This window comes from Aulostomus chinensis, chromosome 8 (genome assembly GCF_037954235.1).
Source record: "Aulostomus chinensis isolate RoL2024-O1b breed Wild chromosome 8, RoL_Achi_v1.0, whole genome shotgun sequence".
NCBI classification, from domain to species: Eukaryota; Metazoa; Chordata; class Actinopteri; order Syngnathiformes; family Aulostomidae; genus Aulostomus; species Aulostomus chinensis.
The window spans coordinates 30,055,778-30,081,289 of record NC_141327.1 but is presented as its reverse complement, the minus strand read 5'-3'; the positions used below and the strand labels follow the sequence as shown (position 1 = coordinate 30,081,289).

General features: G+C 47.2%; 3 protein-coding genes across 7 annotated transcripts; 1 reads left to right on the top strand and 2 right to left on the bottom strand.

Annotated features, from left to right (window-relative positions):
• The first annotated feature begins 128 nt into the window (after positions 1-128).
• Positions 129-15,235, top strand: aftpha (aftiphilin a). 5 transcript variants are annotated; one of them, XM_086212367.1, is made up of 11 exons: positions 129-585; positions 2,420-2,595; positions 3,926-5,608; positions 7,611-7,774; positions 8,010-8,139; positions 8,451-8,507; positions 8,996-9,139; positions 9,932-9,992; positions 11,338-11,421; positions 12,800-12,923; positions 13,438-15,235. In XM_086212367.1, exons 3-11 carry the CDS (start codon positions 3,962-3,964, stop codon positions 13,577-13,579), a joined length of 2,553 nt encoding a protein of 850 aa, XP_086068493.1. In that variant the 5' UTR covers positions 129-585; positions 2,420-2,595; positions 3,926-3,961; the 3' UTR covers positions 13,580-15,235. The 5 variants fall into 5 exon arrangements, with proteins under 5 accessions (XP_086068493.1, XP_086068492.1, XP_086068495.1 ...); XM_086212366.1 differs by lacking the exon at positions 2,420-2,595 and having other exon boundaries at positions 132-585; positions 13,438-15,234; XM_086212368.1 differs by lacking the exon at positions 2,420-2,595 and having other exon boundaries at positions 135-585; positions 8,996-9,118; positions 13,438-15,232.
• Positions 15,236-16,467: 1,232 nt separating this feature from the next.
• Positions 16,468-21,338, bottom strand: rab1aa (RAB1A, member RAS oncogene family a). The gene is made up of 6 exons (XM_086212371.1): positions 21,153-21,338; positions 19,824-19,896; positions 19,582-19,677; positions 19,398-19,493; positions 18,630-18,761; positions 16,468-17,735 (listed from the first exon to the last, which is right to left on the bottom strand). The coding sequence occupies exons 1-6, from the start codon at positions 21,164-21,166 to the stop codon at positions 17,538-17,540; spliced, it is 609 nt and encodes a 202-aa protein (XP_086068497.1). The 5' UTR covers positions 21,167-21,338; the 3' UTR covers positions 16,468-17,537.
• A 495-nt stretch (positions 21,339-21,833) lies between these two features.
• Positions 21,834-24,402, bottom strand: LOC147258043 (E3 ubiquitin-protein ligase TRIM39-like). The gene is made up of 2 exons (XM_086210309.1): positions 24,325-24,402; positions 21,834-23,844 (listed from the first exon to the last, which is right to left on the bottom strand). Exon 2 carries the CDS (start codon positions 23,833-23,835, stop codon positions 22,297-22,299), a length of 1,539 nt encoding a protein of 512 aa, XP_086066435.1. The 5' UTR covers positions 23,836-23,844; positions 24,325-24,402; the 3' UTR covers positions 21,834-22,296.
• Between the last annotated feature and the right edge of the window lie 1,110 nt (positions 24,403-25,512).

The window sequence follows — 25,512 nt, the reverse complement described above, 5'->3', positions numbered from 1 at the left end:
AGAAAAATGAAACATGCAGTTTTTCCTTGACGTATGAAGAGCTGAGCGCCCCCCCCCCCAGAGACTTCTATCATTAATCGCTTTATTTATGTTTTTTTATTTTATTTTATTCAACTCGGCTGCACTCAGGTTGTGTAGTTTTTGCAGGTGCTAATATCTTGCAGTGATTTTTAGTCCTTGGGTCACATGACGTGGAAGCGCTTGTGGGGTAAAAACAACATGCGTTTAACGTGAAAATATTCACAAGAGCTTCTGTTTGTTCAGCCTAGCGCCGAGATCCGCTGCTGTATTTCATGTAAACCACTTCATTTAAATCAAGTTGTTTAAGTTCGACTAGTGCAGATGTAAACTACCTGTTAACATGGAAAGTTTGGAGGAACCCAACATCTCCGTGCACCGCCAACCTGCCACAGCGGTGCATGCTGGGTGACATTGAGGCCAGCGAGTAGCAGCAGCAGCCGGTTAACAACCTTCAGTTCGGGCTGCAGTTCCAGCCGTCCCGCACCGGTAGCTGTCCTCATCCGACACCGTATGGACAACTCGCCCTCTAACTGAGTCATGGACATCCGCGGTCAACGTCTCACGGTTCGTACAACAGTTTCTTCCAGCTCCTAAAACACCTGTCAAAGCGAGCTGGATGATGAGGGTAGGCTGACGCTACATTGCTAGCTGGAGGTGCCGGGGAAGATGCTTGTTGTTGTGTTAGCTAGCTGCGTAGTTAGCTGCAGTAACTGCTAGTAGACTTAGCCAACTAACTTGTATCTAATGCTGGGGCTTTGTTAGCGCGCCTAAATATACACAAGGAGAAGTGTCGTGTTGCTAAGGAATATAACCAACTCAGGAATGTGGTAACAAAATTGGCTAAACTGGTTTCAGGCTTTCACATGCTAGCTGAGTTAGCCGTTCCACCCTGTCTCAATGGAGAGTGTCGGCCTTCATTAGCTGCCTTCCTGTTCATGCTAATTTAACGGGTAGTTTCATGCCGGGTAAATTTTAATCTCCCCCCTCTCTGTGTTACTGAACGATTGTCTTTCGCTGACAGTTTTCTCCGGAGCTACCGATAGCACCAGCCAGCCTGTCAGCTTGTTAGCGTGCTAGCTTCAGTCAGCCACCAACGTCAGAGAAGTGAGAGAAATGTGTCAAACTTGGCTAACGCGGGTGTCGGTGGGATAAACCGCTATGATAGGAGGCGAAACTGGCCAGGTAGGTTTGGTTGCTAACAGATGGTGTGAATGTGTGCCAATGAGCACCAAGAGTGGCGAAGAGAAGATCTGCTTCCATTATCAGCTGGGAGGTTTCCCAGTCTGGGAAGATGTTGAAGGAACATCTTCCCAGGAACGTTCTCTTATCAGCTCCTGGACTGACGGGTCTGCAGTCCACCTGGTGATCCTAGAATGCTCAGGTCCTCTGTCCTCAGGCATTCAGAGATAAGACAAGCAGCAAACATGTCCAGGAGCTGTGGGTGGAGACCCAGCATACTTCCTCTTTCATTTATCAGTCGGGGGGCCAATGTGGGTGCACCGTAGTGGACATGTGGCAGATGTTAAGTAATGCAGCCAGTCGCTGATATTATTATTATTATCCATCGTCATCTTCCACTTATTCCTCACTAGTAAGGGTCACGGGGGGTGGAGCCTATCCCAGCATCTACGGGCGAGAGGCAGGGTTCACCCTGGACAGGTCGCCAGTCCATCGCAGGGCCAACATACAGAGACGAACAACCATTCACACTCACATTCAGACCTACGGTCAATTTAGAGAATCAATCAGCCTAGTCCCCTCTTGATGTCTTTGGACGGTGGGAGGAAGCTGGAGTACCAGAGAGAACCCACACAGGAACAGGGAGAACATGGAGACTCACACAGAAAGATCACGAAACCGAGCCGGGACTCGAACCTGGAACCTTCTTGCTGTGAGGCCACAGTGAGGACCACTGCTCCACCGTGCAGCCCTATTATTAGTAGTAGTAGTATTATTACTATTATTATTATTATTATTATTATTATTATTATTATTATTATTATTATTATTATTATTTTATCTGGTGATAAAATAATTATAAAACATATTCATACAGTATGATACTGTCATGTACACATTTTAAAAAGGGTATTTAAACTGAATGAATCATTTTCTCTTAACTTCCAAATCATTTGGAAAAGCACATAAATCGTACTGGTTTTCTCACCATTAATGATGAGCAGAGAGTTAAACTGGGCCGATTGGACGAGACGCTGCATTTCTGAAGTGACCAGTTTGTGTGCGTGTGCATCCCATGAGGGAGCTGAGACTCGGACTAGTTTGCCAAGCACAGTGAAAGGTAGTGGTTGGGAGGTGTGGCACATTCTTATCCACTTTGTTCTAGAGCAAGTAGATATTCTAATGGAAAAATATACTAAATCATACTTTGTACATTCAGAGCTTCCCCAAGGATGGAGTTGTAGCAGCGGAGGTGAAGCCCTGCCAGGAGGTCTCTGTGTCTCTGCTGGGCTCTGGGACTAAAATAACTTACATTTAATGGAGCTCAGTCCAACATGCAGCGTTCACATGTCTGTCCTTTGACGTGAAGATTGACAGCTTACACACATCCTCATCGTAAGTCCCGCCTCCAGGATGGTGAAAACAGGTAGTGCATGTGCAGAACTTACTGTCTTGCATCAAGATGGATCTTCCAAGCGTTTCTGTGTTTAACCAATCAAACGATAGTGTTTACTCTACTGTTACAGCAGTACTGGTCGAAGGACGGGGCAGAGCAAGGCAGAACTCTTGAGGAGTGATGTCTCACTTAGAAGCAAAGAGCTGGTCCACCTTAAAACTCAGTCCTAGCTGAAGTTAGACTGGGCTTATTTTGTGGCTTATTTCAAAGCATAACGGCAGCACAAAGATCTTGGGTCTTGAGGACTTTTATTCATGCACAAAGAGCTCAAACTGTATACACACACACACACACGCGCGCGCGCCCTCTCTCTACCATACACTTGACGACATCGTGCAAATAACCTGTACATACATCCTAAAGGAGTTTGCCGCATGTATAATAGATTTTAGTTGAAAAACCTCTTCAAAGATGAGCTTCAGCCTAGCAGGGAGTCGACTCCAACCAGGTTTGTAACACACCAACCCAACGTCTGATGTTAATCCTGAACCCAAGTTCAGCATCACTCGCTTTGTGTCGACGTCTGCCTGTTGCTCGTTGTGCTGACTGAATTCCATCAGCGCCGTTCTTGTTGATGTGCTTAAACCACTGCAGGCGCGTGAAACCTCGGTGTATCTAAGAGAACCTTTAAGAAACTATGAAATATAACATCTTCAGTACAAAGCCTGGATTATTTGCCTGAAATTTTACTGATGTTTAAATTTTATGAAAATATTGTTTTAAGGTTTCAGTCTTGTAGTGAAAGCAGGCTTGTCAAATGGAGTGCTGTGGAAAGGAAATCAGAGACACAATCGTTCACGACAGGATAAAAGTCCGTGAGCTGTGGAGCAGGAAACCCGCCACAAGGACAAGTTCCGAAACAAAAAGAAACTAAGGAACTGAGTTAGATCAGGAATGATTTCAGAATATCTAGAAAAGTAGATGTAAATACAGAGGTTCATTGATGAGTTCTGCTTCAGCAGCTCAGTCATCAGCAGGTGGATCTTTGCTAATAACTGAAGGAGTTCATAATAATTTTAGAGCTTCAAACACAGTCAGTTTCAGCACTGCCTTTAACGAATGGAATCCACGGGCCGTGTTTCTTATTACAGCTTAATTACTGCCATGTAAGTCATGAATATTTATGTTTTGGTGCTGTACCACAGCTTAAACCACACGAATACGTGCTGCCGCCTCATTGAGAGCTGCTCTTATTGACTTCTTCTCACATGCATACCTTTTGATGATTTCTTGGCACTGACAGGTAATTTCTCTTTCTCATTGTCTCAGGTGTAGCCAGGAGGATTCCTTGTTTGCCAGAGCATCATGGAGCCAGATGTGATCCGCATGTACTCATCCTCCCCGCCTCCGATGGAGGATGGTGCAGAGGAAGAGGACGAAGAGTTTGGAGACTTCGACACCTTCTCTGCAGTTTCGAACAGCATCAGCTTTACAGAGTTTGACACCCCAACCACTTTCAACCAGAATCAAGCTTTGGCTGCCACCTCCCCGCCTGAGCTCATCAACAGCCGAGGGGTGGTGGGATTCAGCCACAACGCCTCTAACGGCATGCACAGCCCCACCAATGAGCTGTCCAAGGCCAATGGCGTGGTGCCGCTGGGCCACCTGGGCAACAGCCCCTCAGACAGAACTGACATGAAATGGGGCGTCTCCACCTCCCTGGATATCCGTGCTGGTAATGAGCTGACTGATTGCAACGGCGGAGGCACAGAGGTGCTAACGAATGGCTTTGCAGCCTTTGACATTCAGGGTAGCCCTTCATCATTGAATTCTGTCCACTCTCATGTAAAAGGAACGTCCACCGAGGACACGGGCAGCGCCCCGGCTGGAAGCCCAGAGGACGATTTTGCAGACTTTGCTGCTTTCTCCAATGCTGAATCCCACATCAGCCAGACGGCGGATGAGGACTCGGACAATCCCACGGGGGGCAGCTGGCCTGTGGAGGCTGCCTGCCATGACGAGCACTGTAATGTAGAACAGGGAATAGTGTCAGAAGACATCAGGGACACAAACAGAACTGGACACACCACATCTGGCTCTGATTCCATATCTGTTCCTGCTGAGGCCCTGGACGACTCGTGCAACACAAACCGGGGCTCTCGGACAGACGCTGACTCAAAACTAAGGGACGTAGCCTTTGCACATGAGCACTCTGCCTCCGTAACAGTTTGCACTAAGGAACCTCACAGTCTGAACGGGGTGGATGTAGCCGACAGGGACGACTCCAAAGATGGCGTGGGCTGCAGAGAATACGACATCTCACCAGACACAGCTCGTGACGGCGATGTGGGGCGGTCGGACTGGAAGGGCTCCGAGAACGAGACTGAGACGGAAACTGAGACAGAGACTTCTTTTGGCCGGCCGCTGTCAACAGATGCTCTAGAGGAGTACGGTGACATGAGCACTACCGGCTCGGTGCCGTCCCCGCCACTCCAAGAGGATATCGCCACACCTGCTGACCACAGTCAGCTGGTGGAGGATGATGATGAGGAGGAGGACTTTGGGGATTTTGGAGATGCTGGGTCATTCAGCGGTCAGGGCTTTGCTGATTTTAACCAGCCTGATACCCACCAGGAGCAGAACAGGTTAACCAGCTCCGCACCTGTGCAGGAAGCTCCAGGTGCCCAGGACGAGGATGACTTTGGTGACTTCAACTCGCCCAAATTTCACTCTGGTGTAACGGAGGGGGAGGGTGGAGCCAAGTTTGCGGACTTCCCTGTCAGTGACAGTTTTGGGAATTTCAGCTCAGCCGTTGAAAGCACAGAGGGGGAGGCGGGTGCTGGCTGGAGTGCCTTTGGAGAGCCAGAGCATCAAGAGGTGGAGGCGGAGTCCTGGGCAGCGTTTAGCTCCAAGGAGAATGCTGCGCCTCCAGCAGGGACCACAGAGGAGGCTTGGCAAGATGGTGAACCTCCAGCCAACAGAGAAGAAAACAGCAGGATGGACCAACAGCTGGTAAGCATTCTGGGAAATCATCAGTGTGGCTTAAGAGTCATAACCCGTCAGTCTGCTGTGTCTGTTTGATTTAGGGGCGAAAAAATGTAAAAGATTAAGTAATGGATCCTGATTACAACACCTCATACTTTTGCTGCCTTCTGGTGTAATTCAGTTAAAAATGTGTCGTCACATTTAGAGCTTACAGTTGCCATGATGGTTCACATTCACAACAAAGTGGAAAAGTAACTCAAAATGTCTGCCGTCTGCAAACAATGGACTTGAACAAGAATGTTGTGTTGCTCAGATCAAATCAGTCCTGGTTGTTGGTTCTCAGCTGAGTCAGATCCTCATACAACCCTCACTGCTGCTGGTAAATGGGAACTGACCCGTGAATGGGAAATGTTGCTATCACAAAGAATAACTTCATCTCCTGGAAAAAGCGTCAGAAGGTGTGGAGGGAGGAAGTGTGATGTCACTGAGGGGGGGCAGGTGCAGAGGAGGAGTGATGCACACACTCTCATTGAGCGTAGGGAAACTCCTCCAGGCTCCGCCCTCAGGAATGTGACCCTGGCAGGTATTTTGGAAGGTGTTGGTTCCACTCAGATTAAACCTCAGACAGGGAGTAAACGGTAAATGGACTCAATTTTATTCAGCGCTTTTCTACCTTAGCGGCACTCCAAGCTCTTTACAGTGTCATCTCATTCACCCGTTCACTCACTCACTGATGGTGGAGCTGCCATGCAAGGCGCCAACCTGCTCATCAGGAGCAATTATGGGTTCAGTGTCTTGCTCAAGGACACTTGGACATGGTCACCAGGGGATCGAACCAGCGACCCTTTGGTTGCTAGACGGCCACTCCACCCCTGAGCCATGCCGCCCAGTAAGATGGAGGCCTAAACATGACAGCGTATCGCTGCATTCATTCACCTCAGTCACATGACCTCCAGTTTCATTACGCAGGCAACCAGTGTAACTAGAGGTGAGTAGCTTACGGCCCTCATTGGACCTGTCAATCAAACACTTAGGCCCTGCTCTGTCGCCACCCCGGCTGAAGGGTTGCTTGAGTATCAGGTCCACTCCTGACAGGAAACCCTAAGCTGTTTTATTCAGATGTGATCACAATGGGCTGTGAGGCACAAGCAAGTATCAGCTGTTGCAGCATGTTTGTACAGGACATCTCTGTCCAGGTTAAGAACACACACTTGTCTTTGGCTTCTTGAAGGTGGACAGTAGAATCAGAATACTCTATTAATCCCGGGGGGAAGTTCTGTTGTTACAGTTATTAAACTCTTGAAGTACTATAAAGTAAAGTATAAAGTTACAATTACAATAATTAGAAAGTGCAGACTTAAAGATAAGAATAAGATAAAGTGTAAGAGTAAGAATAAAATAAGAATAAACTATTTACAAATACAGTAGTTATGACAAGAGTATTGCACAGTTAAGTATTGCAACAGTTAAGTTATGAAATCCCTCCGAGGGAGGAGTTAAAGAGACGCATCGATCCTCATGCTTTCAGTTAAATTCTGACACCAGAGCTTTTTTTTCTTGAATGTGATTGTTATTGTTGTTCAGGCAGTGTCATGAGCCTGCCGTGACACAATCAGCCCTTTTTTTTTAAAAGAACTAAACAAAATACACAAATAAACTGTCTGCTTAAATGTGTTACAAAGCAGTTGTGTGGGGTCAGCGACGTGCCTCAGTAACAGGCTGCGGCGGGTTCACGGCCCAGTGCGAGGTATTGATTGGAATCTGGATCAGGATGTGGATCAGCATCATCGTTCTTATATCACTTACGTCATCGTCAGCCCCTAATATTCCCTATCAGACATGTTGTCACTCGCTGACAGCGATGCAGCATCCACGTGTGGAGTTTCTGTCCTGAGGAGTTTTGGAACGTCATCATCTGTGGAACAGAAAACTGACAGGGGTCAGCAAATCCACTCAGCTTTTAAAATAGTTTGGCGGTTGCTTGTTTGTCTCTGAGGATGTGAGATAACTGTTGCTTGGTGTCCTGCAGGCGGCGCTGTCAAGTCGTCTGGAGAAACTGTTCCAGACCAGCTTCCCCCAGACTGCTGTCCCTCAGGTGGAAGATGAGGTGATGTCCCTGAAGATCCTGCTGGAGCCGCTGGAAGACAAACCCCAGCCAGGAGCTGATGAGGAGAAGAGGTTGCCATGCAACAGGTGAGTCTGCCGCCGCCCCCCCCCCCCCCCCCCCCCATAGGCCAAATAGTTCCTGAAATCATTTGGTATTTGCGGGGAATGAATTAAGCCTTTTCTTGGCTTTATAAAAGGATGATTTTTTAAAATTTCTACACTTCCGTTTGGGAAAGCCTCTCAGTCCTCACACTGAGAAGCTTTCTGTTTTTATGATCTCACTTGTGATTGTTGATGACGGATCGTCCTGGTGGTTGAGCAGGGCTCTGCATGGTGGCGTGTGGACGCAGCTTCAGGACATCCACGAGGCGTTTGGCCTCAGACACCAGTGGGGGGGCTCCTACTGCAACAAAGCACTACTCTGCTGCCTGGGCATCGACACCCGCAACATCGTGAGTCCCTGTCGGCTCCTCCTTTCATCAACAAGCTGCTTTTGCAAACAGAAATATGAAATCAGCAATTTAAAGTTAAAGAATAGGTAATGTAGGTCAGAAACCTTGTGATCTGTATAAGTGCATTTTCAGGAGCGAAGTTAATGAGGTGTTAAATGATGTGTAGCCTTAATTAACCTCTGCTTGCATCCATTTGAGACTTCCAACATCAAACTTTTCCTCCTTTTCTTCAAAAGCTTGTGAGGAAACAGTTTTTAGTGTCGGTTCAGCAGGAATGGGAGTTTTCTAACCAGCTGCTCTAATTTGTGCAGCTGTTCACCGGACAGAAAAAGCAGCCGGTCATTGTGCCCATGTACGCCGCCAGCCTGGTGAGTCGTCCGTCGCTGTGTCCTTCACCTCAACAGCACCAACCTTCTGTCACTGTCTGGATGTCTGCTGAGTCTCAGCCTGTGCAGCTCACCGGTGCTGTTCAGTGACATCATCCCTTGTATCACATTGCGATTATTCACTTTGCAGCTTCTCCGATTGTCAGTATTGCCTGAACGTCTTATTTCTGTGCCCTCATGAGTTAATACTGCGAGTAGTTTTAAGAATCACGTTCCACTGTAAACTAGAACGTAACCCAGCTGACAGACAAAAGAACCAACGAACAAACAGCACTGAAAACATGACCTCATGATTTTGTTCACAGCAAAAATGAGAGTAAAGCTGGATCCAAATTCCAGCAACCAACTCAAAGAAAAAAGTCCTGTTTTCTCCACCATTAATTATTCATTCTTTTCCAGCCTGCTGAATAATCACCTAACGATGTTCCTGGTCCTCTCATCTGTTGTACGTCGTGTGTCTGTGCTTGTAGGGGATGCTGGAACCAACCAAAGAGCCTGTGAAGCCCGTCTCTGCAGCAGAGATGATCGCTTCCATAGCCCAGGCGCCTCCAGTAGCTCCAGAGAGCAGCTCCTGCCCCTCAGACGCTGTCCAGGTGGGCCCCGCTTCAGTCCAGGTGGATTCACACAACTCCATCGTCGATGAGTTCATTGTTGGGTTTTTTCAGCTGAAACTATAAAGGTTCTGTATGTGAAACTAAAAACAAGATGACACCGGTTGACGTTGTTTGTACCTCAAAGGCAAAAGTGAGTCAGTTTAAGGCAGATGGGGGCGTGGCTGTACTCCTGAGCCCCCTGAGTACCTGTAAGGCAACCCTTTAAACCAAGGCTTTCCAAAGTCAGGTCTGTGGACCAGAATTTACCCAATGCCACACATACAAATTACTAATGATCAATATTGATATGAACAGGCCTAATAATGATACAAACAATAAAATTAAAAGATGTATTAAAAGTCATTACTTATTCTGTTTTCTCTTCGGTGAGGTAAACAAGCTCTTTGATTAGTAGTAGTACTGTACAGGACATTTTCTTTGTGTGTTTATTCATTATCTGTGGAAGAGCTTCAGTAACACAAAGGATCTTGACTCGGGGTCTTCTTACTATTTTGGAACAAAACATCCTCTGGTAAATTGAGAGCTTCCCCTTCGAAATCATGCTAAGGAAGTTAGCAGTTTGTTACCCTCTCTGAGGCACCAGCCAGCTAACAGAGCGCTGTTTTTGCAAAGTAGCGCTCTAAATGGCAGTTTTAGTTCAGTGGTGATCGTAACCTGGGAGGGTTCCTGAGGTGACAGTTGGTTAGACAGCAGGTGGATTCCAGTGGATGAGCAGTGTAAAGCCCAGCCAGCAGGAGGCGATAGAACGACTCACATGTGATTCTTGATGTTCAACCTCCTCTCCTCCAACAGGAGGTGCTCCCACCCGTCCAGTTTGACTGGAGCAGCAGTGGCCTTACCAACCCTCTGGACGGTAGGTGACCCCTGCCACCTCCTACCTGGACCCCCCCCCCCCCTCCTTTCTAAGCCTGGAAACATCTCAATTTGTCACAGAGAGAAAAAAGAAAAACCTCCACATGATGGGCTGAGAACATGTCTGAAACCTGAGCAAGCATCTAGAAGTCACTCTCATGTGTTTATACTCTTCATTGAAGGAAAAATCCACTCAGCGCTGCAGATTCAGCTTTGACAAAAGATGATCTGGATTCAGGTGACTGGAGGAGTGATTCTTGGAAGTAAATCCAAGATCTTGCTTTCCAAAATGGTTCATTTCTTGTGGAACAGCTATTTTAAAGTCAAAAAGGCAAAGTCCTGATCCTGCGCTAGTGATGGAGGCAGCAGCTGGAACTGGCATCTTCAGACTTCAGCCCACCAGCAGCAGCATGACTGGCTCCTCTCATTCTACACGTTTTGTCTTTGTAGCTGCATAGGAGACCCAAAATAGAGATTTTCATAATATGGGCTCTACAAATATGACAACATATCCAGATGATTGAGTGTTGCCTAAAGTGGAGCTTTCTGACCAGACATCTGAACACAAACACTTGCATCTGAAGGTGGATTTTTCCTTGAATCCTGGTTCTCTTCCTGCTGTTTTATCTGAACAACATGGCTACTGGGCTCAAAGACATCTTGGGTGCATTTCGAACACAGAAACTTTCCTCAGGAACTGGGAACCTCTTCAGGAACTTTGTGTTTCAGTTGCAGGAACCAGGGTCTTTATTTCATACTGAGGGAGTGGATCTCCCCCAGAAAGGTGGGGTGGGGTGAGGGCAGTAGTGTTGAACATGTCTTGCTGTTTGAGTACTCGCAGCATTTGATTTCACCTGCCACATGTAGTCTGCAGGAGAGAGCTCACAGGGGTCACCATGCTAACATTAGCGGTAGCTCCTGCAGCAACAAGCTCTGTTCGGCTCGTTTCATCAGAAAAGCTCATGAAACACGCAAACGTCAGGGTGACAGCGTGAACATGGTCAATCTGTTGGATTCAGCCTGCTTTGATCCTGTGAAACAATTCCACACAGTAAGCAGTTAGCATTAGCATGTAGCTAACATTGGATTTTGGTTGGGTAACAGTAGCATGGCATTGGTTGGTGTCACTGCCCTGAACCAGCTGGGTGTGCGTCACCTGCATGATCGTTCGAAACACAGATGACAGCAAGGACCACAGGAACCTTTGAGGTCCTTCAGTTCCTGGGACTTCTGCTCGAAATCCACCTGTTATCACCAACAGGCTAACATTCCTCTGTTAGAGCACTGACGCTGCTGCATGTCTCCGATTTCTCTGTCTCTCTTTGTCTCCCCCCCCCCACACCCAGCGAGCGGAGGCTCGTTTCTCTTAAACCTGGACTTCTTTGGTCCCGTGGAGGACTCAGGCTCCACCAGCTCACCCACCATCCCAGGTCAGGGCTCCTCCTGTACCACTTTGTCTTTAAATTAACCCCATAAGCTCTGCTTCTCACTCATGGCACCCGTCTGTGTTAGGATAGTCGAAGTGAAGCTCACCTGCGTATCTCGCCGGGCCGTCGTGTTGCAGCATTTAGCGTGGAAAGATTCATCCGCTCAGTTGGATGTGGAACAATCAGACTCTGGCTGTCGTGGCGAACTTGCATGTGGTTTCTTGAGTTATAATGGTGGACCAGAATCTGGTCCAGTAGCTAACAGACGGCTCCAGGTTTATCAAGTTTCCCTCCAGACTCACAAACGTCCGCTTTGAATCGTCATTTATGACCCTGCTTTTCCACAAATATATGAAGTAACAGTAAAAATATCTCATCACGTTGAACTGAAGCGGGACACAAGATGCTTCCAACTTCACTTGTCATTTAATAAAAGGATGCATCAGAAAATGTCCACAAAATTCCCTCCTATATCACAACACCAGGTTTTATGTTTGCTTAAGAGGACTTGTTTTGTTTGAAAAAGAGAAAACCAGACTTCCCAAATTTCCCTGGACCAACCGCATCAAAGTCTGAGATTTGCTCCTATAATCTTTAAAATATTGAGGCAAAATGTATTGGTGTGACAAAGACACAAATCATTTTTGGACATAAACCATCCCCCGTTAATTGTGCATGAAAAATCTCTTAATCTGAAAATCAGCGTTGCAGCTGCAGGAGTGGAGGAGTTTCATCTGCTGCTGTTTCTTCTTTCATCGATTCATTGTTTCATCCAGAAAATATTGTTGGATTTGAAAGAAGAAGAACATCTCCAACCACTTGAAGCTAGAAACTCTTCACATTGAAGAAGCTTTCATCAAAATTTCAACATTTTCATCTTTGACCAAAACAGTTGTTGATTGTTTCAGTGGTTGAGGATTAACGATGAGTCGCCATAGTTCTAACAAACGCCAGCGCCGCCCTGCCAACGTCTTGACCTCTGCAACTCAAAGAAAGTCACTTGACCTCCATAGCAGGAGGTTAGGGTACCCCCCCCCCCCCCACACACACACACACACACAACTTCCTTTACACAAGAGCAAAATACAAACTCTGTTCACAAAAGTACCAACATGAAGAAGAGCCCCGACCACGAAGGGCTCGTCCAGAGGGCTGCCATCTTTGTGCAGGTCCTCCTCCTTTAGCCTGCTGGGACCAGCTCACCCTGGTCCGGTCGTCTCCTGCAGCTCAGCGCCACATGTAGCTGCCGTCACCCATCAGTTAAAGGTCAAGATGACGAGGACGTTGATTGGTTCAGATTTGACTGGCAGCTCCGCTGTCAACATACGAGGCACAGAGAAGTTTTTGGTCGTGGTAACTTTTCCCTTTGTGCCTCTTCCAGGCGTAGACCCCGAGCTGTATGAGCTGACAACCACAAAGCTGGATGCCGGCAGCTCCGGCAGCCGGGTCGCAGATGCTTTCGCACGTCTGATGTCCACCATGGAGAAAACCAGCACCTCCACCAGGTGAGAAGTCAAAGTGAGAAAGGAAGAAAATTTGGCATCTGCAGTGATGGTTAACTGCCAGCTGGTGCAACCTCTCTGACAAGAAACATCTCAGTGTGACTCCTCGTCAATCGGGTGACATGATAAGACATGACAGACGCACCAGAGACACGTGACAGTCACGGAGACGCACCAGAGACACGTGACAGTCACGGAGACGCACCAGAGACACGTGACAGTCACGGAGACGCACCAGAGACACGTGACAATCACGGAGATGCACCAGAGACACGTGACAGTCACGTAGACGCACCAGAGACACGTGACAGTCACGGAGAATCAGCTGTTTTGTCAAAAGGTCAAACCTGACTTAATAACTTTATCAACATGATCACCGGGAACCTCGTCAGACCTGAAATGATCACTAGTGGCGATCTACTTGTTGACTGAAAGGTGTTCGCAGACGTAGGCCTGCCCATCCTGAGCGCGAGCTGAACTCATCCCGCCTCTGAGTTGTTGCTTGTTCGTTTGACAGGAAGCCGAGGAAGGACGAGAACCTGAGCGAAGAGGCTGCGAAAGTCATCGCTGGTCTGCCGGATCTTTCCTTCATGCAGGCGAAGGTATTGATGTTTCCCGCCACGCTGACACCGCTGGGCTCCCAGGCCACACCGGACTGAAGCCCCACCCACTCCCTGGCCACACCCTCTCCAGAGGTCACAACTTCAAGCTTGCCCCGCCCACTGAAATGTATCAGTTTTTTTTTTTTAATCCTTGTTGCCGCTTAGGTTCTCCTTCTTTCATTCTTAATTTTTAAAGTTGTGCTGCTTCTTTTCAAGCTTAATTTTTTAATAAAGCATTTATGATTTGGGGAAACAGCTGGGGGGGGGGGGGGCTCAGCTGACGGCCTGCTCCCTTAGCTGATTAGATCAGAAACTAATTTATAGAGTTGGTCATTTCTAGTGGGAGGGTTCATATCTAGAGGGATCATCGTGTATATAATCAGGGATGTAAAGGTTCATTTTACCTGGTGTTTTTTTTAATTCAGAATGATTGGGGAGGATTGTTTAGGTGTCTGTGGGAGTGGGGTCATGTCTGTCTGTGAAGGAAACGAAACACTGGCTGAAGCTCGAACTGAAGTGGAATATATATGACAAGTATAAATTTCTATACATATATAAATATATATTTATCGACTTGAAACCACACTGCCTGCAAAATCCAGCTGAATGTTTTGTCCCCTCGTTGTGTCGAAGGCTTCGTTTTACCTTCAGCCTGTTGGTTTTGAACCTGATTTTCTTGAAGTGGCGTTGTGTTGTCGTTTGCTGCTGCATCCATCTGCTGCAGCACGCTTCATCTTCTCTGTTTGGAAACCGAAGGAACGCTGGTCAATCTGGCGGGGCGACGCCCTCTCAGACGCTTCTACCAGCTGGCACGTTTCCTTCCTTGTTGGTGTCCACTCTCCCAGGGTTCAGTTTCACTGGTTTTGGGGGCCAGAGTGGGACACTCGTGTGAAACCACTAAAATTCCGTGAAGTGAAATTAGCAGTGCAGGTCGACTCGCACCAGAAGGGAATTAAGGGACCAATTTCAGCTTCCATGTGTTGTTCCACACTTGTTGCTAACATGAAGTGCTTTTTGTTGTCGCCGCTTCTCTCCTTCCTCCTCTCTCATGTTTAGCTCCTTGTGTTCTGCCCAGACTACTGTCAGCCGTCTCCCAGGAGGATTTTGCACATTGTAAAGATGAAATGGATGTAATAATAGTTCACTGTGGCTTTAGACTGTGTACAGTTAAACTATGGATTGTATAATGTACGGGAAAATTCCTATGGAAAAAAACTGAATCACTTGAAGAGCCTGTCAAAAGGTTAACGTGCATGCCCAGGTTCTTTTGAGATTTAAAGTGTGTAAATTTTACTTTTAGTGTACACAAGAAATTAAAATAATTTAAGAGAAAGTGTGGTTTTATTGCCCTGAGACTGACATCAACCTTCTGAGGAGAAGAGATTTCTTCCTAACGTGAGGCTTGAATCAGCCAATCAGACGAAGTCACAGCAGAACAACTGTGACAGCTTTATTACCCGTGAACTACTTCAACTGAGTTTAGAAAGGAAAGTCGTGAGGATGTTCACTCACGTCCTCACGACTTTCCTCAGAAGTAGGACTTCTCTCTTGGATGACAACCTTGCCTGGTGGAAACACACCTGCATCTCATCTTCATGGCGTTCTGAAATACTGCACTTTACTCCTTAATTATTAAGAACTAGCGATGTAATACTTGAAATATTACAACTTTTTCTGGTAATAGTACAACATATTCACTGAAATATTACTGAATTTATAAACTAATTACTTTGTTCCTGGAGTAAGTACTACTTGTAGCACTTTAATCTTCTGATATTACAAACTTTTCTGTGATCAAACATTTTTTGGTTTTATTCTTGAAATATTATTTATGCTAATGGTAAAAGCTTCATTCCTGAAATTTGACATGAACCCCGGTGGTGGGGAGGAGCTACAAGGGGCCACGTCCACAGCAGGAGGCCAACACTGCCCCCTGCTGGCGTGCACTGCATCAGCTCTGGTTCCAGTTCAGCTCCAGTTTGAGGCTCTGATCTGGGAGATCTTTTGTTCTGGTCTCTCTCAGAAGGTTCTGTAGTTTCTTACTGGCACAGACGGCCTCCCAGTAGCACCTGACCACTCTGTCAGGGTCCCATCAAAGAAGGACGTAAGACTGTCTTCAGTTCCAGAGGCAGGAATGGTCCCACTTTGCCACGAGGGAGGACAAGGTCATGTTAGTGGCCGTGTCCAGTGACTCACTCACGAATGATCCAGGACGGTCAAACAGCACAAAGCTTGTGGAGTTTTTCATTGATCATTTTTAAGCTACTTTTTGTGTCCCATCTTATTTGAAGGTTACGAGATACCAGACACAAACCAGTAAACCTCCTGGATACCAGTAGAGGACGGACTTCATCCCCTCTTATCTGTGGCCTCAGTAATCTACAGACACGCTGATTTGATGTAAAGACACTGACATGTTGTAATTAATGGGATTCTTCACCTGAACAACAGACGCTACCTGGACCGTCTTCATTTACAACAGGGAAAGCTGAAGCCCCGCCCATCAGCTCACTGATATTCAGGAGTCGGAGCCTATTTTAGGTTTATGACTGTAAACGCTTTTATGATCCCAATAATGTTGACTCAATCATTGAGTTTAACAAAAAATGTAGTTGATGATTTGTCGCCGTTAACAATTCTTCTATCAGACCAACACATCACTTCAAAGGACTGAAATGATGTCACGCCTCTGCTCTTCTGTAACGTCTGAAGCAGCAAATGCTCAGCTTCATGTCGACGTCACGAGAGCGTCGTCTGCTCTCTTCAACGGTGGCGTATTCAGTCAGGGGTCCGGCCGATGTATAAGCTGCCGCCTGAGAAATGCAGGCCAAAGATCATCATTCCTCACAGCTTAACCCCGGCTGAAGGCACGGCTCAGCCAGAGGAGGGACCGAGACCCAGAGTGAGCGGGAGAGGAAAGAAAGAAACGGCGTCCGGACCAGCAGTTATCAAAGATCTCCTTCATTGTTTAATAGTAGACATTGTGCCACAAAAATGCCATGTCTGCAGCCACAAATCACTTGCCGAGATGACAAACTCCAGCTAGTATCAAGTCATTCGTTTCTCTTGCTTCTCTACACAAATCACTTCTTACATTTATGTATAAATATATACAGTTTGGAGATTAGTCTGGAGCTGGGACGATGGGTTCTTTTCTCTTGTCATGGTTGTGCTGTGGGCTGAGAAACATTAGCAGAGAAATAAACACAGCCGACGTCACGCCTCCCAATGTAGCACATGCTTGCTGTATCATGGACACCAGAGGAGCACACGGACCAAACACTTACACACACAGGAATGTTTCTGCTGTCATACAAAGTGGATTCTTTAGGAGCGGAGGAGGGCAGAGGGGAGGAATACGCCGACAACACGACAGCAGCGGAGGCAGAACTGTCATGTCGAACTCCTGCCACGCAGACACGAGGGTCTGGGTCACGCGATCTGACGGAAGCGATTCCTTGGTGGACAGGAAGCCGCTGGCTGAGGGATCATGTGATCAGTTCTAACATGCATGATGCTGCTTTAAGCATGTGCTGCATTTGAAGTGCTTAATAACTCACGTATCTGAGGAGATTCAGGCCGAAGTCATGCTGTTGTCATCAGCTGAATAAAGACAACTGTTTTTCTTTTGGTTTTTTTAGAAAAGTGACTCATTTAACAAACTTGAAAGGAAAAACGGGGCAAACAGAAGAAGAACACCTTACACTTGAGTCTTCTTTCATTGGTTAACTTGACACACTGTTAAAAATCGTATACATTTTGTTTTCCAGTACGGGGGTAAAGAAACAGAAAGAGCCGCCCAGCATATTCTGGATGTTGTGGGTGGGCTTACCGTCCTATTGCTGACTCAGAGGGTGGGGGGGTGGGGGGTGTAGCTGCACACACACAATTACAAACCGTTCCACTCAAAGTCTTCCTTGTCCGTCTGTCTTTCCCTCTCTGCTTCTCTTTCCCTGTGGTAACGTTGAGACTGGTCGTGGGCTCGGGTGGATTCAGGTCGTGGCTCTTTCAGGTCTCAGCAGCAGCCGCCAGACGAGGTGTTGACTGGCTTGCTCTGGATCTTCACGTTGGACTTCTCTGAGGCGCCAGCCGTGGCCCCGGGGCCCATCCTCTTCTTGATCTCGGCCGCCATGGTCATGAAGGCTTGCTCCACATTGGTGGCACTCTTGGCACTGGTCTCCAAGAAGGGGATGCCCAGGTTGTCAGCAAATTCCTGGAGAATGAAGGAGGACATGAGGACCGTTTCAGACCCAGCAGCAGGAGGCAGCTTGGGAACTGACGTTTATTCATGGAGTCGCTCAACACTTAGCACTGATAATCACGCAAAGACGCAAGCAGACATGTTCAAGCTCCACTAGATGTAGGAGAAGTAAAACTTTCTCATCTCCTAAACTAATTAGCATTCAGTCATGGTCACATGACCCTGCAGCAGACACTGGTATTTACCAGCATCAACGGGAACACAAAACTTGTGAGAACGCGGTAATGTGACTCCCGGAGCTTTCAATCACAAACACACGTAAAATGAGCAGTCAGAGCGCCGCGATCAATGAGGTCTCACGTCTGTCCAGAGCAGCGCCGCCGTTCATGAGCTCGTCTCCTCTCAAGCAGGATCTGCTGCTTCTAAAGCAGGGTTAACTTGGCTCGTACATTTTTGTATCATCATTCTTTTTGAAAGGATAAGATGTTTCCTGACGTACGGGGGGATGTAGCCAGGACATTATCTTATTTAACCCATGGGTGCAGCAGCCCTGGTGGGACAGAGGGATTGCTTGTTCGTCCCAGAGTTTTCTGCCAGGTCCGAGTGCACCAGGCTGCTGGATGCCTGCAGCTGCTGGATGCCTGCAGCTGCTGGATGCTGCAGCTGCTGGATGCTGCAGCTGCTGGATGCCTGCAGCTGCTGGATGCTGCAGCTGCTGGATGCTGCAGCTGCTGGATGCTGCAGCTGCTGGATGCTGCAGCTGCTGGATGCTGCAGGCCCAGACCTTCCAGGCCATCACATGAATACAAATCTGAGCTCCACTTTAAAAACGACGGCAACTCACAGCATCACCTGATCAGACATTCTCGCTTCAAAGACCTGATCCGACACAGCCGCCCCACGTACCTTCGCTGTGGTATAATCCACAACCTTCTTCGTTGTGAGGTCACATTTGTTGCCTACTAACAGCTTGTTGACGTTCTCGCTGGCGTAGCGGTCGATCTCCTGTAGCCACTGTTTGACGTTGTTGAAGGACTCCTGTGTGCAGAGAGGACGGCAGCTGTGAGCCTGAAGGCTGACAGCAGATCAAGAACCATGTCAACAAGGACACGCTGCTCTGAGCTGCTCTGAGGTGACGAGGAAGCAGCAGAACGTCAAGTCAGTGTGGGCGGACTCTCCAAAGGTACCGAAGCGGAGCACCTTTCCTGGGCTCTCTTCCTGTCAGTGCTGCTGGTTTTGGTTCCTCTGCTCTGACCACTAGCCTGTTAGCTTAGCCACATGTAAACAAAACCCAGTGCTCACGCCCCTTCCCCATGTCACCACTCTGCAGGTTTCAAAATAAGAGCACACTCTATTGTTGCACCAAACACCACCACAGTATGACACATTTCTCATATTTATGTATAAAATTATTGCTTCTATTTTATTGCAGGGCCTTAATGTCCATGGATGATGAGGCAGTTTTTCCAGTGGGGCCTGCATGGCCCAGACCCCCTCTGTGGGCCAACCATCAGTGTGTGTGTGTGTGTGTGTGTGTGTGTGTGTGTGTGTGTGTGTGTGTGTGTGGAGGGGGGGGGTCTAAAGCTCTGTGAGCATGAATAGCTCTTATTATCATTTACAGACTTCTGACATGGAACCCTAGATAAACATGGTTGGTCTTCAAGAACCACTCACCTGATCCGTTACATCATAAACTACTATGATGCCGTGAGCTCCTCTGTAGTAACTGGATGTGATGGTGCGGAACCGTTCCTGTCCAGCCGTGTCCCACTGCCAAAACAACACAGCTCCTATCAGACAAAAGCAGTCCAGTCTACCGCTTCTCCTTCTCCAGCCTCAGCAGCTGAGTTCTCCTTACAATCTGAAGTTTTATGGTCTTTCCATCCAGCTCAATGGTCCTGATCTTGAAGTCCACACCGATGGTGCTAATATAGCTCTCTGTGTACGTGTCATCCTACGACAGAGCACACACACACACACACACACACACACACATATATAATAGATATGATACCCCCCTTCTATCACACACGTCATAGTGCCGACAAGTAAGAATATAAAAGCCTGTTATGTGACAGCAGCTCAGAAACAGACACTTACTGCAAACCGAAGGAGGAGACAAGACTTTCCAACACCAGAGTCGCCAATCAGGAGCAGCTTGAATAAATAGTCACTGAGATGGAAGACACACCAAGACGTTAATTCATCAGGGGGTGCAGGAGCAGGCTGGTTAGGTTGACAGGTCGCGATGATTTTGGCACAATGAACGTTTGCGGTTTCACATCTGATTTCTTGATTTTTCTCCTGCTCACTTTTGATCACAAGCACTTTGGGGTTTGACACGTTCTGGTTTTCTTTTATGGTAAAACAACAAAATGCAGAAATGCAAAGAAAAAATATTCAGGTTTTGTACTTCAACTGAAACTTTTATAACACAGACTGAATAACCTTAAAAGTTATTTCTTACTCTTTTAAGGATGGAGGCAGCAAAATGACAAAAAAAATAATTAGCGACTCATCTGTGGATTCTTTTTCCATTCCGAGAGTTTGGATTTCTAAAAAGTCAAAGAAGAACCCAGAAGCAGCTGTAGGGTTGTGACCCACAGGCCAGCAGATCAACTCAATCATCCTTCATCGTCTAAGAGAGGAGCAGCAGGGTTTCTTTTCTCCGATGCATCAACTGATTATCCAGCAATTCATTTCAGAGTGACAGCTTATGGCGAAATGCTGTTCATAACTAAGAGTTATAACTCTGTTATTAAAGGCTCAACAGCTTTTTTATGGCTTCATTCTGGTGATTCGCCTGATGGAAGCAACGATCCGTCTTTCGGGAACTCTGCTGCTCGGTGGCAGCGCGGTGGTGAAACCGCACGGCGCCTGTCGTTACTCAACGAACTCCACATCACGAGAAGATGTAGTAACTTCCTGTTTGCGGTAAACACGTCTCAATAAAGTGCTTACTAACTCCACCCGGGGCTTTTCCCCTTTCAGTCGTTTATACCGACAGTTGGATTGTTTCTGACTACACGGGTCGCTTTCGAGACATCTTACGCCAATATTTTGTCAGTAACAGAATCCTCAACGAGCAGCTCCGAGGAGCGCTACGTAGCTACCCAGCTAGCCTGCTAGCTTCTCGGGCTGCCTCCATTTGAGTTGCTGTAAATGCGCTGACATACATTTTTGACGGAACACAGTTCGTTCACCCGCCACTCTCATGTTATTTTAAACAGAAACTGATAAAAACGACGGGGAGATTGGTCGTTAAAGCCGCTGTCACCGCAGCCCCCCGCTCGCTAACTTAGCACAGGAGACAAAGCAGCTGACGTTCATTTTGTACACAGCTAACGTTAGCTTAGCTTCCCCGGCTGGCTCGGCTATGCTGACAGCTCAAAGGGAGCTGTCATACTCGACATTAAAAGCAGCACTTACTATTCGGGATTCATCTTTGACTACGGGTTATAAACGGTTGTTACTGTGGATGCAGCTAGACTTCGTCGCGGATGAACCTTAAAGATCGCTTCGAACAGAAGAAAAGACACCGTTGTTTTTTTGTTTTTTTTGTCGAGAACTGGCTAAACTGGTTGTCGCAGCCAGGACAGCATAATCGAATCAAATATGGCTGTCAGCACTACCTACCCGGAAATACCAGAGGCTAGGATTTCTGGGTAGTGTAGTCTTGTGGTGCTGGGTGACACAGCACAGAGGCAGACGTCACCGAATTTCGAAGATCGTCAGGTGAAAGCAGGCTCTGCCTGAACATTGAGCTCAGGAAATGAAGGTTGAAATAAGAATTGACATCAAAGTAAAGTCAGGAAGGAAGTGATGCCCAGTAAATGTTTGTTCTCCAATCATTCGGCCTCTCAGCGCAAACACGCCAACTCATGCGTCCTCATCAACGTGGTTACAGAGGTGGAGAAGCTCAACCCCCCATGTGGAAATGTCCCCGAGCAAAACACAAGCATTTACGACAGAAGGAGTCTGTTTCCTGTTTCTTTAGTTTATTATTGCCATGTTACAGCAGCTACAAAAGTCAAGATGATACAGTTAGCATAACATAACAAAAGATCCAAACCATCCCTCTCCCTACACATGTATGCGTGCGTGTGTGTGTGTGTGTGTGTGTGTGTGTGTGTGTGTGTGTGTGTGTGTGTGTGTAATTGAATCTTCCCAAAAATGAACTGCAAAGATTTAGTAGGTCAAAGGTCGCTGTCACCTCATGTCTGTCCCATCATTCTGGTGCAGCTGTTATCTCAGGAATACCTGAGGACATTTTACTTCATCAGGTTCTAACATCCACCATAACTAATAAACTATTTTCACCACAGCTGTTGACTGAATCGTGAGTTTGGAGTCCAAAAAAAATCCCCCACTGTAAAGATGATTGAATCGACTGATATGGAAAACAATGCCAACCAAGCGACAGCCGATCGAGGAAAAACAGAAACACTTGGTGTTGCAATTCAGTGACATCCTCCCTCCAAATGTTAATGTCATTCAAGAAAGTTTAAAGTTCATCGTTCAATCGTTGTCATGAACTTTCAGAATATCTGAGTAAAATCAAAATAAAGAATGTTCACATGGTTGCAGCCCTCACAGGAGCAAGGATCAGAGGGGCGGTGTTTTCCCCTCCATCGTTGGGGCAGGGGCTAAAGTACGGGTGGAGTTTCTCAGCAAAGTTGCAGTGAATAAGTGAACAGATGAGAACTGCAGTATTCACATTGTAAAAGGACACCAGACCTTCCTCGTAGTCCACCAGGACCCCCAGCAGCTTGGGCCGAGAACTCGGCGGCAGACAGACAGCAGGGTCATCGCAGGCTTTGTATTTATTTCCATTCCTCAAACATAACGTCCAGTAACCCTGGTGACGGCTGAACGGGACGTTTTCCTTCCGGTTGATGGACTCTCTGGCCACGCCCACCGTCCATTTGGTCTTCCCTTCGACCTGAACCTCAAAGTAAAACCTACCTGAGGAGAAACCCTTCTTCCCAAACACAGACACACTTTTGGAGAACCTCTTTGGCGTGTCTGGAAGATTCTTCTTCAGGTTAACATGACTAACTTGTTTCCTGTCATCAGACAGGAAGAGGTTCGGATGAGCTGTATCAGGGTCAAAGGTCACATCTACCTCATACTGCTGGAATTTCTTCATCTCGACTGCAGCGAACAGCTTCCTCATGGTTTGAGTCAACCTCTTCTTAGCTCTCACCACAGCCCCCTTACATGACGGTGGACGGGCGAGGACGTCTGTCCAGTCTTTGGTGGCTGGGAAGCTTTGGAGGAGGTGGAGGTGGTCTTCAGAGCCTGAGAGCTGCTCCACCTCAGAGCTTCTCTCCATCAGCACAGAGATTTCCTGTTGCAGCTTCCTGATCATGTCTTCAGCCTGGTTCTTTGTTCTTCTCCGCTTCTCCTCAATGGTCTCAAGGAGCTCGTCCAGGCTTCTGCCCACAGACTCTTGGAGAGCAGTGAAGACCTGAACACCGTCCCCTGTCTCTCTCTTTGCGTCTGCCTCACTGAGGTAAACCGAGTATTGGATCTCTTTAATCTTGAGTCGTCTCTCCTGGATCATCTGCTGAATTCCAGCCTCAGTCTTTCCCAGTTCCACCTTCTTCTTTTCATATTCATCTCTACAGAGGAGCTCCAGAGGTTTATCTTGCTTTGTGCACATCCTATCCTCCAAAGTCTCCTCAGGGTCTATCAGCTGGTGTCTTTTGAGACCTTGAACAGTCAGATGAGGCCCCAGGTGAGTCTCACAGCAGGAAACCAGACACACCTGGCAGGACTTCAGGGCCCTCAGCTTGGTTCCAGTGCAGATGTCACACTGAACTTCTCCCGGTCTGGAAACATGTCGCTCAGAGCCGCTGGCTTTCTGTTGGGCTTCTCTGAAGTGAGCGATGATCTCCGAGATGAGAGAGTTGACTTGTAGTTCAGGTTGCTGTGCAAAAACCTGTTTACACATGGGACACAGCCACGTGACCCTTGAGTCCCACAGTGTGGTGATGCAGTCTTTGCAGAAGTTGTGTCCACATGACAGGGTGACCGGTTGAGTGAGCACATCCAGACAGATGGAGCAGAGAAACTGATCTCCAGACAGCAGACAGGTGGCAGCAGCCATCTCCCCACCCTGAGAGCAAAAGTGAAAATAGGAACAAAAACAAGTTGCTCAATTCTTCTTCTGTGTTTGGTGAAATAGTTTTTTTCTCTTCTCACAAAAATTACAGTGGTTGACTTTACAGGTGTCCCGCTGACTTTTCACCCACCCTAAGGAAGGCTTCACACTGTAGCTGCGATTTTTATTGAACATTAACCCGGCCAGAGAGGAGTTGTAATGACTAAAGTGACAGGCTCTGATAATCATTAATGGAAACATTTGAAACGTTCTGCGTTTCAAACACCTTCTCTTGGACTTTACATTCCAACTGCAGCTCGTCGGGCTTCTGGCTGAGATACAAGATGATGGAGGATGCCAGGAAACCCATGCTGTTACTGTGAAAAGCTGCACGACTTTTGTAAAAATCCTGATGTGATGACACTGATTTTCATGACCTTTTCTCCAGGACTGCCAATCAGGAAAACATTTTTGAGTGAAACGACGTGAACTCACCTGTTGTTGGCTGTGTTGACGGGAAAGTCTGAAGAACACTAAAGATCAACAGAAGCCACACTCTGCAACACTCAAACTTTCAGTTTCTTTTCAAAGAGGAAAAAAAGGGCACACAGAGGTGTGTCTCACTCATGAGATTTTCAGGGGAAATCCTCACTGGAGGACTTTACAAATTTTTTCTTTCACCTGCTCACGTCCCCGTCTGTCCATCAGTCTCTCCTCCTGTCTTTCTCTTTCTCTTTCTCTCTGTCCCTCTCTTTCCTTCTGTCTCTCTGTCTTCCTCCATTCTCTGTCTTTGTCTCTGTCCATCAGTCTCTCCTCCTTTCTCTCTCTCTTTATCTCTGTCCGTCTCTCTCCTTCTGTCTCTCTGTCTTCCTCCATTCTCTGTCTTTGTCTCTGTCCATCAGTCTCTCTGTCTTCCTCCATTCTCTGTCTTTGTCTCTGTCCATCAGTCTCTCCTCCTCTCTCTCTCTCTTTATCTCTGTCCCTCTCTCTCCTTCTGTCTCTCTGTCCTCCTCCATTCTCTGTCTTTGTCTCTGTCCTGCTCTCCTGCTCTCTCTCTGTCCCCACTGATCCTGGATCTGCTCCACCTTCCTGCTGGTAAAGGAAGGTTCTGGTGGCTGCTGTTGCAGGATGTGCTGCTGATGGAGAATTGTTGGGTGGAGGTTCATTGAAGGAGGGAGGTGCTGGACCTGCTCTACTTGGACAGAGTCAGGACAGAACTTTGGTTGGGGTTTGGTGACACAAATAAACCTGACCCGACTTCTTTTCCCAACTATTCACTTTATCATTAGCTGCTGTTATGGGATGCTGCATAGTTGCAATGATTTATTTTTGGCTCAAGAATAAGAATTTAAGTGATTCTTCAACAAAAAGTATATTTTGCTTTTCAAGTACTCACTGGTACTTACATGCCCCCTGAGGTTCACCCTCCTGGGTCTCCTGGCGGTGAGAAACCCTGGCCTGTAGAGCTTACATGGCACAAGGTCATCAAGAAGAAAACCTGAGTCAAAAACGTGGAGAATTCCAGACAGTCACATGACCTGAACCATGACATGACATGAACCTGACTGACCCAAGCAGACCTTTGATGGCACAGTGGGGCATCTTGTGCGAAGGTCTGTGAGCGTGACATGTTTTAGTACATCCAATGTTGCTGAATTCTAATCTGAGTCAGCTGAACATTTT

Excerpts from the sequence above, each read along its gene's own strand:
- aftpha (XM_086212367.1), top strand. The coding sequence starts at position 3,962 with ATGGAGCCAGATGTGATCCGCATGTACTCATCCTCCCCGCCTCCGATG. Across the intron at positions 5,609-7,610 it reads GCAGGATGGACCAACAGCTG|GCGGCGCTGTCAAGTCGTCT; the intron begins GTAAGCATTCTG and ends GGTGTCCTGCAG. Across the intron at positions 9,140-9,931 it reads TGGGCCCCGCTTCAGTCCAG|GAGGTGCTCCCACCCGTCCA; the intron begins GTGGATTCACAC and ends CTCCTCCAACAG.
- rab1aa (XM_086212371.1), bottom strand. Across the intron at positions 19,678-19,823 it reads GTCTCCTCCTTCGGTTTGCA|GATGACACGTACACAGAGAG; the intron begins GTAAGTGTCTGT and ends GCTCTGTCGTAG. Across the intron at positions 19,494-19,581 it reads AGACCATAAAACTTCAGATT|TGGGACACGGCTGGACAGGA; the intron begins GTAAGGAGAACT and ends TTGTTTTGGCAG.
- LOC147258043 (XM_086210309.1), bottom strand. The coding sequence starts at position 23,835 with ATGGCTGCTGCCACCTGTCTGCTGTCTGGAGATCAGTTTCTCTGCTCC.